Source organism: Poecilia formosa, unplaced genomic scaffold, assembly GCF_000485575.1.
Source record: "Poecilia formosa unplaced genomic scaffold, Poecilia_formosa-5.1.2 Scaffold354, whole genome shotgun sequence".
Classification (NCBI taxonomy): domain Eukaryota; kingdom Metazoa; phylum Chordata; class Actinopteri; order Cyprinodontiformes; family Poeciliidae; genus Poecilia; species Poecilia formosa.
Window position 1 is genome coordinate 135150 of NW_006800293.1, and position 17047 is coordinate 152196.

Sequence of the window (17047 nt, forward strand, 5' to 3'; positions counted from 1 at the left end):
CCGAAAAGCTCAATCTTAATCTCATCTGACCCAAAATCCTTATTCCAGGTATAGTTTCAGTATAATTTATCAAGTCACATGCTGACTAAAGGTTACTCTCTGTAATATGCCTTCAAAACATATGGTTGGGATGCAGATCAATCTGAATGTTAGATTTGATGACTCCAAGATGTCACTTTTTGTTAGTTTACTCTCTTTTATCCTCCTGCTCCATGATGGCAAAACAACTATAGTTTGAACAAATCCACTATGAGTCACATGGATCTGAAGTCCAAAAACCAACTCACTGAATAACAGGTTCTCTTGTCTTTCCTGTCTTGAACAACTACCAGGTACTTATTCCAGAAAGCATGGCATTTTTTTCCTTCTGGATTTTATCGTTTTTTTGTCAGGTAAGGCGCTAATCATGATGAGTGCTGCATAATACAGGAATATATAAAATACACACACACAGGGAACAGATGAATACAAATCACTGCATCTTGAACATCCAGTTTTATTTGCAGAATCTGATATTTGAACAAACTCCCACAGATACACCGTCATCACTATAGACTGGACAGATGATGAGGCTATTTAGTAGCTATGTTACATTCAATTGGCACAAATCAAGGAGTTACAAAAACAGCTGCAACCAAAGTAAACTCCACAATATCTTCTGCCGCAGCATAAAGTTTTTTTCTATTAAAGCTGTTTCATCCAATTTTATCCGATTAAGGAGCAAAACCGCCAACTTTTTTTGGCATTTTTCTGATTGTCTTTCTGTCCTCTCTGTAGAGAAGCAGACATTAAATGTCATTTTTAAAAATCATTTTAAAATGAAGCTGTCCTTAAATATCAGCCCAAAAAGTGTTGGAATGAACTGGGAATCTTGTATAAGAACAATAAAACCTCAGACAAAAATACTCTGCAAGGCAGTTAGTCTTACAAAATTCATAGTAAATCTGGACCTGTACAGTAGTTGATATATTCAGTCACCGATATTAAAACGTCTTTCAAACAGCTGCTGTTTCTTCAACACTCGTCACTTCAAAACCACGTGAAAACGTCGACATAGGTTAGTAGAATCAGCTCAGTTATGTTAAAAACGAAGCTGTTGCTGCTAGGCACTTGAGTGTCAGAAATTAACCTTCATTCAGGCTGTAGTTACCGTTTCATTTGAGCCCCAAGCGCTGGCTCAGACGTCGCCATGGTTACAGACTCAAAGCTGATCAAGGTTCGTCACTACAGAGTTGGACCGGAAATCGATATGAATGCAACTGGCAGTTACTGGTTCCCAGTAGCTCATAGGAAATGAGCTCAAAAGCATCCCACTAAGAATTTTACTGAAACCTTGTGTTTTGGTCAGATGGGACCAAGATTTTTGGCAAAAAAATAAAAATGAAAACAGCAGAGGTTGTTGTGAAACAAAATTGACTGTGTAGGAAAGGAGCTCAAAACCACCTGCTTGGTACGGTGGAGGATCTGTATTGCTGTGGGCTAGTTTCACTTCCGTAGCCCTGGGCATCCCATTGGAGTGCGTCAGAGTTTATTTACCCTAAGGGGATTTAACTGGGATTCCGCCCAACGCATGAATAAATGTGCTCAGTTGTGTTATTTTTCACATGCAATAAAGTAAAAACTAAAAAAGAAACACTTTGTTTTACGCATCTTTATGAGGGCTGCAAAAAATTATGGACACAGAAAGAAAATGCATCAAACAAACATTAAATCATGTTGTTCAGCTCCATAAGGGCATAAAATACAAATCATATCCTGCTCTCCAGTCTGCCTGGACCTGCACTCTGCTCCACTTGGCTGTGCATTAGGAGCTCAACCATCCTGTCTTGGTATGTCAGTTCTAAGTATAGAAACCACTGGCGCTGTTCAGCGACAGTCAGCTTGCATCAATAGTGTTCCAGTGTTAACCTGCTGAACTGAAAGCAAAATGAGCAAATTGGCTGTAGAAAGAATCGTTTGCTTGACACCAACTCGCAATGTGTTATAGTTAGATAAAGACAATACTGAGCACGCTACAAAAAGTACAACAAAACATTTTTTAAAAATCACATATTAGGTAGGTGTTTGCATATTTCCAGTCGGCTTATTCAGACAGTCCCTGCTGCTACAGCTCTACACTGTTAATCCTCCCCGAAAGGGAGATTTCAAAGTTGTTTCAGTGACCTTTCACAGCCACAGGAATCATCTTTTCTCTTCTGAAAATATGTACAGAAACACACCAATAAGCTATCAGTCCTGACAGCAAACGGAAGACATCACCTGTATACAGATAAGGAGGGTCATTAAAATGCCTCAGTCTTGGACATCTTCAATCCTCAACATTAGTTAAAAACAAATTAGCACGTTGTTATAGCGCCAGCAGCAACAGGGCTGTAAACCTAACAACGGTGATATTCACTAGGGGGCGTTTTACTGGATTACACCAGGAAGTGTTTGACTAAGATCAGAATGATGTATTCCTCAACAACCACATGCCAGGGGGCGCGAAATCTGTACTGATGCACTTTAAAAAAAAATCTTTTTAAAAAGCTAACATGTCTACACTGAAATCAACATAAACAATATAGACACTTAATACTCAACTGTCTTGGCACTGGCATAAAACAGCTTGTGTGTTATTCAATTACCTGTGGGTGAAGTTGGAAACACCTTGAACTTTTGATCTAGTTGCTGTGGTTAATGCTATGACATACAGTGGTGGGGGGGGGGAACTCAACTCTGTTTTTAAACATACCAACATATAATCTGCAATAAACTCAGATTATTACCTTTGGTTTAACGGTTTAAACCCAATGTGAGACCTCCATGTCCGTACCTCTAAACTTTCACAGAAATCCTCTCCGCAGGGCTGGAGCATTATGATTTATAAGCACGCAATAAAGTGATCATATTGCACTTGACGACAGGTTGTAGCAGGTACGTTCACCTCATGTTTCAACCTAAGGAGCCCGTTGTTAGTTTTTGTGCGTTTGTTTCTTTCACTAATAATCATTCTCTCAGTTTCCTGTTCTGCTTCACGTCCGGCAGCTCGTGGGATCAGGCCACTCCACTCTCAGCGGCGTCCTCTCTGGGTCTCTGGTGCTACTGGGTTTATCCCTTTTGATGCAGCTTCCTCAGGAGGATCTGTGTGAGGTCAAAGGTGGTGAAGCTGATCCCCACTGCTACAGGTCCTTTGACCCAGTTCATGCTGAGACCTTTGTACAGGCCTCGGATAACCCCCTCCTCGGACACGATTTCTTTCATTGTGCCCAGGATGGTGCCGTACGTGTGACCTGTGACCCCTGCGGTCTGCATGCGCCGCCTCACCACATCCAGAGGGTAGGACGCCGACTGGCCGATGAGGCCGGCGCAGGCTCCGAAAGCCAGACGCTCATAGGAGTAAGGCTGCAAGCGGCCGCTGTGCTCTGCATGAGACAGGAAGTTATAAGGCAGGAGAACGCTGCAAAAGTATTTACACCCCTTGAACTTTTCCACATCTTTTGTTGCACTATTATCAATGTGTTTTATTGGGATTTTAATTGATAGACCAACACAAAATTGTGCAGTCGTAGCAAAAGATTTCAGTTTAAAGATGGTTTACAGTAAAAAATGATTCAATAGAGTTACTGTGTGGTGCGCAGGGAATACATCACCATTATTAATGTAACTTGTTTGTAATTTTATGATGATTATGTGTTTGTTTTGGGTTTTTAAAAGCAGTATTTGTGAGGCTTTGAAAAATATTTTTTATGAACAATTTCACCACAAGATATCGTGACAAAATCTTAAGTAAATATCGTCCACTCCTACTGCACTATTATTTATTACTTTGTGTTGATCTATTACATAAATTTACCAGTGAAAGACATTGAACTTTGTAGCTGCAATGTAACAACATGTTAAAAAAGTTCCAAGGGAAACAAATTAGCTTTAAATAATTTGTTTTATGTAAGAAATTAAATCAAAGTGTTTCGTACCTGCATGTAACTTTTTTAGCGTTTCATAAGTAAAGAAGCTGAGACCAGCGTAGGGTACGACACCAAGGATGGTCGGAGTGAAACCCCGATATAACGTCTTCAGGCCCTCTTCTCGAGAGATTCGCACAAAAACATGTAAAATGTTGCTGTACCTAAACAGAGAGGAGGGGGGGGAACTTAACACATGTCTTTATTTGTTGTTGGCAGAGTAAAATTGATCAAAAACAAGTATCAAAGCAGCATGCTGTGCCGAGTTCAGCTCTCTGCCACATGGCTGCCAAGTCTTGGCTAAGCAGGTGACAACAACAAGACAAACAGGAAGCAACAACAATCTTACTCTGTGTCCAAATCCAACATATTTTAGCTCGTCAAACATGGCTGAACTGAATTACCTACTCAGCTTTATGTCTAGTGTAGCAGATGCCTAATGAATCATTCGTTTCATTTAATTAGGTGTGTTTAACCAGGGAATCCTCCCTTGAGGCCTGACACTGTACACTCAGTTTAATTGATGAAACATTGTACAGCATTCCTTGCTCTTACTTGTCCAGTGTCCTGCCATGTTGCTGCATATTTAATCCTATTTGTGCTAAAGTGGTTGCACATACTGGCTCAGCAGCTACTAAAGAAATCTTGTCAAGCTTACTGAAGAACATTTAAGAAGAATATACATAAACTATGAAAAATGGCCTTACATTTCCTTGGGCGTGACAGCCATTCTGGCCCTCACCATGTCCAGAGGATAGGTCAGCATGGAGGCTGTGATCCCAGCCAGAGACCCAGCCACCAATCTGGGGATTGGAGGGAGGGTCCTGGAACAAAGATACGACGGCACCAATTCATCCTACCGTTTGAACAATGAGCTTCACCCACAAGCTGAACAAAATAAAGTACACCTACTTCCCCTGGAAGCCATAATATCCCCCCAGCAGCCTTTTGTACTGCTCGTGTGCACAGAACTGGATGGCAGCATACGGGATGACTCGCACCATCGTAGCAGAGTTCCCCCTCCACAAACTGAGGAAGCCATCCTTCAGGTAGGTGCGGTAGATCAGCTTATAAGCTTCCTGTAGCATAGTGTTTGCAAAATAAATAATTAATATAAGATATTTATTTTACCTTCATAGCTTTCTAAACCATATCATAGTCTGAAGAAATATGCCAACGATTTAAATCGCAGACCAAAATGCGATAAATTCCACTTTTTGGCTTAAGTAACTTCAAATATTTAATGAACATACCTTGGCGGAGAATCTTGCTGAGGACACTGGAAGAAAACCACAAAGATGAAGAAAATATGATTAATCTCCATACACCATTCTTCATTCATCCAGTTTATTTGAAGGAAAATAATATTAACCTACAATTCCTTAAGGGCTTTTTCCATGTAAAACTACTTATAGCTCAGTAGAGCTATATTACCTTGGAAGATGATTTTAGTTCTGTCCAACGGGGCCACGGCGGTCTTGGCCACGGCTCCGGCTAAAGCCCCAGAGAAAAGCGAGTTGAGGACCGATCGACTCTGCTTGATCTCCTGCATAGTCATGAAGAAATCCTGTTATTCTAAACAATGTCCGTACAGGAACACAGGTGTGCTTAAAATGCTGTTTACCATCAAGCCAGAGTTACTGTTGGATAAAAGCAAATCATCCCATAAACGGATGTTAAAATAGTCAAACTTACAATGAAGCAGAGTGAAAATCAGATGGTTGATTTTAGATACAATAAGAGGTGGATGGATTGCAGACAGTATAAATTGATATCCTAAAATAAAATATTAGCCTTGTAAGGCATTCATAACGTAATATTTATGAAGATGCCTTTACTGATAACAAAATGTATTAATAAAGGATCCATCATGTAATGAAATCCCTGGAAAGCCTGAATTTCTGATACTACTAGGAATATAAAAAACAAAACATTTTCAGCATAAAAATACAGACAGAAAAGAAAAATGCTTAAGGGAGTCAAGCCCTCCACCTTCATACGTCGCCTTAATTCACTGTGGCTGCAGATAATGTTTAACTGAATGTATGTGTTCTTCTGAGATGCTTGATTTGTGTGTTTAACCTCTTGCCAGGTGACCAGATTCACTGTATAAGTGGGATGTAAGTCCAGGAACTGCTTACATACAAGTTTGGGTTCAATTGAATCTTATATTGTAGTTTGTCTCTACGCTTGTAATGATGCCATCATTTGGCATATATGCCCATTTTCTTCTTTCTGTTCCTCGTCTGTGCTTCCGTCACTCTGTGACTTTTAGCACTTTGTGTCTGGGGTGAGAATCTGCTCCCAGGAGACTAACTGGCTAAATATGACACTGGTAAATAAAATGTAAGTTCATAGCAGTAACAATATATTAAGTAACAGTTACTGTAGACCAGTCGTCTGTGATACGAATATTGGACGCACTGATATTACGATGGCGATACATTTACAGCCTTAATCTACAATTTAATTTTTAGATTATTATACAGAGAGACTCCTATTATTGCAACCCAGAAAAGGAATTATAACTACTACTTGTTAGAAACTGTGACTACTCACTTTTAACCCAGAAAAGGAATTAGATTAGTCACTTTAGCTTAGTTTTTCAGAAACTGTAGAGTACTCACTATTTAGATGCAGAGACCAGAAGCCCAGAGGACACTTTTGGATCAACATTGTTACACTACTTTTCAGACTCCTGTTCTCCCAACACAGAAATGGAATCAGACCAGAGGAAACTTAGCAACCCTGAACAGGAGCACTTAGTTTACATACTTTAGATCAACATTAGATGTTTCATTTTTTGCTCTTTTCTTTGGTTTGTTATTTTGTTTGCATTTCCTTTTAAATCCTGTAAAGCACTTTGTATCGCCTTGTTGCTGAAAATGTGCTACATAAATAAAATGACCTTTACAACAAGTTCAACGTCATAAACAAAACTCAGCAGTTATTTCCACTGAGGAACACACATAAGGTTTACTACATAGAATAAATTATTGTATGCTTATTTTTTAAATGTCATTCCTAGAGTCATCATAGCTTTTGAAAAAAATACTTTATTCTATAATTTATACAATACACAGAAAAAAAACACACCAAAAACATTTTTTGTAACTTGAAATAGACAATTTACAATTTCTGCCAGGCAAAAACACAAAATTCAGATTTATTTTGTAACCAGTGAATTCACCATAGCCAAACTGGCTGAGGTACGTCATGTCAGCAACAACACTCTGGTCTGGAAGTAGTTACTGATTATACATCTAAATTGTATCACTTTTAAACTAAAATGGAACATCCTGGACTTGGAAATATTGGCAGACTTTTGGAAATCTGGCAATAAGAGACAACCATTTACATTTAATGATAAAGGAGGCTCACCGTTTTTAGTTGGATTTATTTAAATTGTTTTTTATGGAAGTTATTGTGAATCATTGTAACCTTTTACTTCAAACATTTCATCTTCAAGTGAAAGTGGTTAAAGGCAAGAATCAGTATCGGCTGGTGATTTGATGCAAGTTTTGGTCCCTGCATCTCTAATTACAAATTTCTTTAGAATGATTTGCTTTAATTATAAATGCATACCGAAATGTTCAATCCTTTTTTATCAGTTTAGGTTTCTGATTATTGGAAAAAATAACATGATGAATAACGATGCAAAACCCTTGGTTACTAAAAATAACAGATTATTAACTTAATCAGTCGCTTTAAGTCTAATAGACAACTAACTCAAATAGCCCAAATTAATTTATTTTCTTTTTAAAATTAGTGAATGTATAGATCTTCATAAAAAAGGGGCGTCACCTCAGAGCTTGCTTCCGACTGGCTGGAGGAAGTGACCGGCAGCACCTCTCCTTTCGTCAGCGGGGACAGCTTTTTCTGGACTCCACTTCCCATCCCCACGGATTCACCAAGAACACTCATGCATTTAACTCGCAGGGAGGACGGGGGTGCAAGTACCACAGAAAGGTGAGAGCTGCAAGAGGTCAGCAGAAAGAAAATAGAGTACAGTTTCAGGTTGGACTAAATATAAAACAAGCATGGTGTCATGACTAAATGTATTCTCTTGCTACTAAAGAAAAGCATCAGGATCAAGTGACAAAGCATGACTTTGCTCCCATGCAAACACTGCTTACAAACCTGAGTTTGCCTTAAGAACAGCTACATTATGTGAACACAAACAGATCTATTCCATTTAGGACACTATGAGCAAGAAGAATCAGAAGACTGCCAAGACAAGCCTCCACATGCATGTTACGCTGTAGTAAAGAAAACAGGCCGTGAAGGACACCGCTGAGGACTTGTAGCTGTAAGTAGGTGAAAGGTGTCCATCTGTTGTGTTTTTCAGCAAACTCCAGTGCCAAAGACACCAGATCTCAGCTTTAGAACACGTCCTCCACTGTCAGGACAATCTAGTCTGAAAACACTTGACTGAGATCAGGTTTTAGCAATGAATCTTTTAAATTGGGATCCTAGTACTTTTGGAGACAAAGGGACTCACCTGCTTTCCCATGAGCTAATCATTTTACCACACAAGTCGGCCATTCATGTACCCTTTGACCCTGTTAGTGGCTCACTGTTGAACATTGGGTCAGCTTCACAACTTTTAGTCACATACGTAAGCCTGAGAGTGTTGGTATGTACAGTTGAAAGCAGATATTAAAATAAGGTGTACAAACATATTTTTTTCAGACATTAAAATCAGCTCAACTGCAAGAACAACGACAATTATTTGTGATTTTTTTTTTAAATTCAAAAGTTTTGAGAAATTTTCTTAGTATTTGGTAGAATTGCCTTTTAAGACTTAATGACTTGATGTTTTGAGTAATCTTTTTACAATTTAGGTGATTTATTGCAAATAGCTTTTTTATGATGTCACTTAAGGAAGCAGTGTGTTTAAGGTGTGCCTTAAAATACATCATCATATGCATCTTCATTTAGCCTAAGCTAAACAAGAAATGATGTCATCACCTGGGCTTTCCCAAAGCTTTTAAAGGCATAGTAATCTTACTTTTGTCAAGTACTAACTTTGAGAAAAGTAAAACAATCTCAGGTCTCATCAATTATGTTCAGAAATTATTCAAGTAAACCTAACTCAACCTGAACAGGAAAAGCTCAGACAATTTCACTATTAAACAGGGAGGGAACAAATTTTCTGTTTGATGCAGTGAAAAAACATCTGTCTTTAAGTGTAAATCTGTGTGCCAACATGTATATTTATTTTCAAAGATTACTGCATTTCATTAAAAAGTGTATTCATTTTTGCATGCATTAATAAAATTAGTTGAACGGATCCTAAAATTTCCAATAAGAGACCTTTTGCAACTAATTTATTTATTTGTGCAATAAATTGAGATAGCGATAGAAAAAAGAATAGTAGTACTCTCTAGCTCAGTGCTCTTTGTCCCAGCTAGCATTTAGCTGTGTGTCTCATCACCAAAGCCCTGAAGAACAATAGATTCCTTTGTTTTGTGCCAAAAGCAAACAAAACCGGTATAGTGAGGGTTAGCCAGAAAGACAATGAGATAAAAAGCCCTGTGATGCTGAGAGACCTTAGAGGAGCCACAAACTGAAGTCAGTGTCAACTAGGACAAGCTTCGTCTGCAAAAAGCAGTGCTTAAGTTCAGCTCAATATACAAACGATAAGAGATTCAGAACGATTAAAACAAACCCAAACTTCAGAAATTTTTATTTTGGTACATTGTTGCCTTCTCTGTTTAAATTCCCTGGAAACTGAAAACTTTTAAAAATTAAAACTGAAAATTTCGCAGAAATGAAGCACAACGACAAAGAAAGGACAGAAGCAGCCATGAAACAAGAGTACAAACAGCGAGTCTCCTGGAAAGTCGTGTAGTTAGGGGCAACCAACTCTGGCCTCAGTACGCCAGAGCTTTAAGAGAACAGACTCTCAGATGAACACATTAGAGGCCTTTGTTTCACCTCCTCCCCAATTCTTCCTTCTTCCTAATGCTTGTGATTTTTCTCCTCTCTTGACCAATACTCCTGCCTATATAATAAAGTATTCTTCATATTTTAGCCAACTTTCGAGTTCAACTGGGCCACCTAATGTCTGCTGATAAGACAATCACTAACAGATTTAAGAAAATATAGATAAAGAATGCAAAAACAGACTCATTAGTTAAGACAAGCAGAGAAAATATTTCCATGACACCATTATGGTATGGTCTTTTAATTAAATGTCAGAGACGGCATGGCGCTTAAAGAAAAACAAAACTAACCCTACCTCACTTGTTGCTGCAAACTGCTGCTCAGCTGGCTGAAAGAAGGCTCCTACATTGTTCTCAAGCTAATAAATTGTATTATGTAGGAGAGATAATTGAAGCTTATCTGATGAAACAAACTAACTTAGTCCACCTAAGCATTTTATTTACTTTAAATCTTTGTTAAAATGTTCTGGTATTTGCTCATACATGACAAACTTATAACCACCACTCATCCCTTAAACCGGAGTTTCCCCAACCCTGGTCCTCAAGGCACCTACGTGTTTGTTTTGCGTTTCCCTGATCCAGCACACCTGATTTCATTTGATGTCTAATTAACAGCGTTTGGTTGAGCTGCAGTCATCTGAATCTGGCGTGTTAAAGAGGAGCAACATATAAAACATGGGACTCTTTTTGTATTGTGACTGTTCATATTACTCAACTAGGATGTGACGATATTTATAAAGTTAAGTGCTGAAATAATTTAAGTGTCGAGCTCTGCTTGGTGCCCCAGGCTTATTGAAACTTGTCCACAAACAAACCCAATGAATATTTGCATCCAGCTGGATGAAGCCATCTAGTAAATTAAACACCCGGTACCTTACCTTGAAGCTCACACCAGCTCGAATGGTTCTTAAGGTTTGATATCCCACTCTTGATGTTTAACTTTGAGTCGTCTGCGGGATCTTCAGCGGATGTTTAACGAACTGGTACTAGGTTAAGTAACGTAAGCTAGCTGTTAGCTCCTCCCGCTACATTACCGTCAACACTACTCTGTTCTACAGCGCAGCGGAGACATAAACCATGGAGGAATGCTAACAGAAGTTACATCTGGACTTCAAAGGCACTATTTTTCTGTACAGCTTAAAACGCCAGCCGCCCAGCAGTGACTTCATGTGACAGACATCATCCACGCTCTTGTATCTCCACCGTTACTACTCCTGTCAGCCACCCGAGGCAGGTTTGACAAGGACGAGCAGCGTGGCATTGTGGGAAATGAAGTGTAAACGAGACGAAGCACGCTTGGATAGGTGGGTTAGAGAGGCGTGAACGACAGCCTTAAAAGTAAGACGCTTTCCCTGTTTGTTTTATTTTCTCCCATGGTTACTGTAATGTTTCCAGTTCACTGACGTTTTTTGTCTTTGTTTTTTTTTTTTTTGTGGAAAATTATTCTGCTGTGAATAAATTGAAATTGTTGAGAAAAGATTATTATGATCGTGTAATTATGTTTAACAGCCTTCAGTCATTTAGTCTGCAGTCATGCCAAGTATTTAGTTAATAATACCTAAATAGAACCGGTGTAAATAAATTACACAAATATATATAAACACTTTACTATTTTTGTGCATAGCCTGTAAATAGCAAAAGGAAAAATTACACTTTTGCAAACTAAAGGTCGGGAAAATAATCTGTCAGTTGATCTCAGTTGTTCCTACTCTATAGTTGAGATCATTGTAGTAGATTTCAGATTTTATATGTGTACAAATAAGTCATAATACAGAGTAACATCTTAGCCAGGAAGTCTAGAACTTTCTACACACTTTCATCACACTTTTCAGATGCTACTTGTGGAAAAATTAAGTCTTTCTATGGGATTTTCTTTCATTATTATTTTTAACTAAAAATACCTAAATATCTGGAATAATATTCAAAAATATTATATTTCTTGCTGATATATTAATCATATTTACGTAGAAATGCATTGATAAAAATTTTGCGGCCAACTTTTGACTTACTTTTTTTTTTTTCTAAACTTTGACTAAACTAATTCGGTGACAGTCAGTTCTGAGTAACATGCTCCATTCTGGTAACTTGATTAAACTTTTTAAAAAATAAATTTCAGTAAGTAAATTTGACTCTACACAACTCAATTGGAATCCATATTACATACATTTCTCTCATACATGTAACACAACAGGATGATGATGCCTATCTTCAGCTGTCATGGGGTGAGAGGTGAGGTACAAAGTAAATACAATATTGTATTTGTTTACTTTTTTATTTAGGGTAAATTCAGAACTTCAGTGGTGCCTGTTTTATGAATATGAATGTGGCATTGTGGGAAATGCCACGTTCATATTCAACAGAGACTATGAATGTGACATATTCACAGTCAAATTGAATATGCCTATTTGAATGCAAATTAGAAGAGTAAACAAAATTGAATAATATAAAAAAGTAAATGGTAAGTGGGGAATAAAAATGAAACAAAAAGAAACTACCAACTAAAAACGAAATTAGCAGTGCAAGGCATTCAATTAGTGTTCAGGCTCAGCCAATATAGGAGATAAATTATAACAATACTGAACAGAAAGTTCATACAGAAAAAACAAAAAGTACACATAAAAAAAAATTAAATTTAAAAGTTGTACAAAATCCTATTTGCATTGAGTTTTACATGTTTCAAACTGTATCGCTCCATTTGTTTTGGGGGGGAGGGATATTAATATTTGGGTTTTGCCAGAGTACATTAACTGTGTACTAACATCTACATTGAAACCAACCAGGTGTATTTATATCAACCATTGTCCATGAACACAGTGTAGCAACCTTACAGCATTCTTTGAAGATATTAAAGCTGTAACATGACCGTTGTTGTTTTATTCCAATCTCAGTTGGTAATGCTGCCATGTTTCCCAGTCCAGAGCTCTCGAAGCTCCACTTTGCATCCCAGATCTCTGAGAGCAGCTTTACCGATGTCGCTGCAGTCTTCGTGCGTCTGCACAGCCTGACATATCAGAGCTTCTGCTCCCAGCTCCAGGATTTGTTGGCAGTAGTTACGCGTCCTCGCAACAAGGTTTCTTATCAGCATGCATGCTTGTTTCTGTTTAATAAAAGGGACGAAAGGTCAGACGTAAAGAGCTGGCGATCTTTGAGTGAGCACAACCAGCTTTAGTCATCTCATGTTACCTGCACATTCACAGAACCCAGATGGATCTTCATGGCCTGCACGGCAGCTATGACGCCTCCGTTCTCCACGATGACTTTGCAGTTGTTGGGTTTTCGCAGGGCGAGAACAGAGAGGCATGCGCAGGCCTGCTCGCAGACCTGCAGGAGAGCATGGACACGGTCCAGCATCGTCATTTGTTCATCTCCAAAAATGTCAACAGGTTGGGGTGTGGATACTTTCACAAGGTACTGCACAAGGCATTTAAAGCTAAAGCCAGAGAAGTAATATCCATGTAGGACTCACAGCAGGATTGTTGATATGTCGGTTCATGGCAATAACAATAAGGTCAACCCCACCGGCATTAACAACCGCATCCTTCACGTCATCATTTCCTGCTATTGCACGTATGGCGCTGAGGACCTGCCGGACCAACTCCTGCAAGAGCAATAAACAATTCAGAGAAGAAGAACACCACACTTGAATCTGTTTTTTTCTTCTTTTTTTTTTTCCTGTGTACGCTACCGGTGACTCATAGCTGTCCGCAAGTAAAGTCATCATGAATTTTAATCCTCCCAGATCGCAGATGTCTTGGCAAAACTCGTTCCTGACGGCCAGTCGTGATAAAGTGGCACACAGTTCACTCAGAGCAGAAGTGTTGCTAAGATGAGCTGTGAAGCAGATACACACAGAATAAAAGTTCCTACAGCAATTAAATGTGCTTTATTTACAGACCAAGAACTTGATCAGATGGCCTCACCTTGTGCAGCCTCAATTAAAATCTTCAACCCATTGTGCTCTAGAACAATACTCTTGGCGTGTTCGTGAGCGTGCCCAAACGTAGCCCGGACATCGTCATCAAACGTCATGACCCGAAGGGCCCAGGAGGCCTCTTTGACGAGCGCGGCGCAGTCGCTGTGTCGCGTTATGGCACCGGTAAGCAGCGGCAGCATTCCGCCTTTCACCAGATCCTGTCTGTTCTGCTCATGCTTTATGCAGCAGTGACGCACCACACAGATGGCGACACACGTCAACGATGAATCTGCCTGGTACTTCTGAAGAACATCTACAAGAAACTGCCGTCCCTCTTTGTCCAACAGGTCTGGCTGTCCGTCTGTCAGCGCGGCCAGAGCGGACAGCCCGGCCAAGGCGCAATCCCGCTCCTCCACGCTCTTTTTGCAGTAGGAGAGAATGACGGGATACGCGCCTTTCTGAGCAGCCAAGTACCTCTGCGCAAATCCAAGCAAGCACTGCTCGGTGAAGCATTTTATGTCTGCTGTCGCAGTATTGTTTCCAAGCCGGAGAGATTCCAAAGCCTGCGATCAGGACAAGACATGAACACAGTAAAAATTGCAGTTCGTATACCAAACGAATGTTTTTATCAGCTGGATCAAGACTCACCTGTAAGACCTCATGAGTTTGCTCTTCTTGATTGTCATTAGATGAAGCAGCAGGAACAACTTTCACTATGCAACTGAGATCCACACCTGCATCAGCAAATAAACCTGTTATCAGTCATATTCCTATGTTAAGATGACCTGAGCTCTACAACAAGCTTAGATTTGTGTTTGCAGTCCATCTTTGAGTGTTTCAACTACATTTTACCATGTCATTTATTATACTACGTTCAGCATTTGTTGATGTTCATTTTCAACAAAAGATGTTGAATATGAACATCTTTTGTTTTAGAGCTTTTGTTTTAGAGCTTAGACAACCGTTGCACCTTTTCATATGTGATTTGCACATAATCACATAATTTGAATTGGTATACGTTTGAATATCATCTTGGTCTTATTGTGTTGAGCTAAAATATATACAAACAGGAGACAGAGGTTTCATTCATCCGTTGTGACTCACCAGTGCAGGGCTCTAAACATTTTTGGTGTCAAAATAACAACCTTTTACAAACTGAAATTTTAAAGTATGAATTAGGGCTGCATATCGCTGGGATATCATTGCTGAATAGTGATGATGCTGGAATTCATCAACCCAACTTTGTTCCAGGTTTCTCCTTCTTGTCCATCATCACAAGGTTCCTATCACTCTCTGTAAACTTTAACACCTCTGTCTCTTAGATGAATATTTTTAGAGATATGTTTTTTTTTCTATTCTTAATGCACCTGGCCAAAAACCCACTAACTTTCCTTTTAAAGTTAGTGGGTGCAGCTTGTATTTAGATGCGCTCAATAGTTACAGTATCTTGGGGCTAAGCCATTCAGTAATTTAAAAACTAAAAAAACTATTTTAAAGTAAATTCTCTGAGAAACAAGGAGCCAGTGTAAGGACTTCAAGATTTTTTTCTATGCTATTCAGATTATTGTAGCTAAACAGTACTTTCCACATAGAAATAATGTGATTATGACTGCTTTGCAACATAATGCTCTAGTTCAAATACCGAATTTCAGAATGAATAGAGGATGGTTGGATGAATGGATGCCATAAAATAGAATCACTAATTTTTCTGCACTTACATAGACCTGTAAAATAATGCATAGACAACTCCAATGTTTCTGTATCCAGTGACACAAAAACAAGTACTTTATATTTTAAATAGCCACATGTTGTTGTGGCTTTGCCTCTTGATTTTTAGTGTGTATTTCTTTAGTTATTTTACCCTGAGACTCAAACTGCTCCACGGCTTCTCTCAGAGCCTCATCTGGATCCATCTCAAACTCCTCCATGTTTTCCCGGACAGCAGCATCAAATGTTTCTTGGGTGATCCGTCGCTTCGACATTTCTTCGCGCTGTTACTTCCCCGCTCTGATATAAAACACGAACATGGCGGTGTTAAAAGATGACCACTATTTAATGCTAACCAAGCCCCACTTCGGATAACCATAAATGATGCTCGTTATTGCTAGCTAATGGATGGCTCATGTTATTTCTCCTTTTCACTGTGTAAGCAGCAGTAAACCCACAGTTAAATGAAATCTTTACCGTACAGTATAAAGCTCTTATCTAAAATATTAACCTCGACAAAATCTGTGAAAAACAGCAATCAATTACCTCTATGTAGAAACAGACAACCGGCTTCGCGGTGCGATTGAATGTACGAAAGTAGCGTAGCTGGAAACACAGTAAGCGGGCATCAGTACGCAAGTGAGTTTTGTGAATAGCAAAATCCGCCCAACTTTGTGCACGCAGATATTTTGTCCGTTAAAACTAAGACTGCAAACATTCGTTCCTGTTAGCAGTTTTAAATAAATAAACAAACATTTCATTTAGGTGAGTAAAGTTCTCTGCAGATATCCATAAAATGCAAACTGAAAAAAGTAATGCAGAATGCGGAAGTTTTTCTTTGTAAGGTTATTTCAATGAACGTCCTTTCAAAATAAAGGGAACGTGGTCATTAAATATATATGTAAAAAGTGTGGGGTCAGTACACAATTTGTTTAGTGTGACCAAATTTCAAGTTTTATTTGCCAAAAAATTTACAACTGAAAGCTGCACCCACTGTCTGCAAAATAAAATGCAGACAGTATTATAACAAAATAATAAAAAAAATCATACCCATCAGTGTATTGTAATTTCATAACAATTCCTCTAACTCAGGGCATTTTTGTATTATATCTAACACTTTCTCTTTTTGTTATTTATATATACATGTGCTTTCCAGTTATGAAGTAATTAAGCATGCCAGATCTTCCAGCTTGAGGTGATCAGTTTCCAAATTATGTCTGTGTAGGTTGTGTTATGACCAACACTGCCATACTGCTTGTTTGTCTTAATATGCACACATACATTACAGTATCAATAATTATTTATAATCTCAAAACACCTTGCGACTCAAGCACGGTGGAATAATGGACTTGGTGATTTTCAGATGTCTAGATTTTTTTTCCTTCTTTCTTTTTATTCTTTGAAAATGTAGACAGTGGGTTTGGAAATACAAATATTTTCCATACTTATGCAACCTTCAAAAATAAATAAGTGAAGCAGCAGTCTTTTCCATATTTTCTGAACTTCATGGGTTTCTATGGGATGTTATCTAAACT

At 38.7% G+C, this 17047-nt stretch overlaps 2 protein-coding genes across 3 annotated transcripts; both read right to left on the bottom strand.

Moving 5' to 3' along the window:
• Positions 1 to 476: 476 nt before the first annotated feature.
• LOC103153537 (mitochondrial coenzyme A transporter SLC25A42-like) lies at positions 477 to 11111 on the bottom strand. Of its 2 annotated transcripts, none has more exons than XM_007574485.2 (8): positions 10771 to 11111; positions 7749 to 7920; positions 5379 to 5490; positions 5198 to 5223; positions 4857 to 5023; positions 4652 to 4768; positions 3957 to 4108; positions 477 to 3404 (listed from the first exon to the last, which is right to left on the bottom strand). In XM_007574485.2, exons 2-8 carry the CDS (start codon positions 7866 to 7868, stop codon positions 3091 to 3093), a joined length of 1008 nt encoding a protein of 335 aa, XP_007574547.1. In that variant the 5' UTR covers positions 7869 to 7920; positions 10771 to 11111; the 3' UTR covers positions 477 to 3090. The 2 variants fall into 2 exon arrangements, with proteins under 2 accessions (XP_007574547.1, XP_007574548.1); XM_007574486.2 differs by lacking the exon at positions 10771 to 11111 and adding an exon at positions 10189 to 10378.
• Positions 11112 to 12150: 1039 nt separating this feature from the next.
• On the bottom strand, positions 12151 to 16247 carry armc6 (armadillo repeat containing 6). The gene is made up of 8 exons (XM_007574487.2): positions 16059 to 16247; positions 15667 to 15812; positions 14454 to 14539; positions 13813 to 14368; positions 13578 to 13723; positions 13359 to 13490; positions 13076 to 13213; positions 12151 to 12989 (listed from the first exon to the last, which is right to left on the bottom strand). Exons 2-8 carry the CDS (start codon positions 15785 to 15787, stop codon positions 12777 to 12779), a joined length of 1392 nt encoding a protein of 463 aa, XP_007574549.1. The 5' UTR covers positions 15788 to 15812; positions 16059 to 16247; the 3' UTR covers positions 12151 to 12776.
• Between the last annotated feature and the right edge of the window lie 800 nt (positions 16248 to 17047).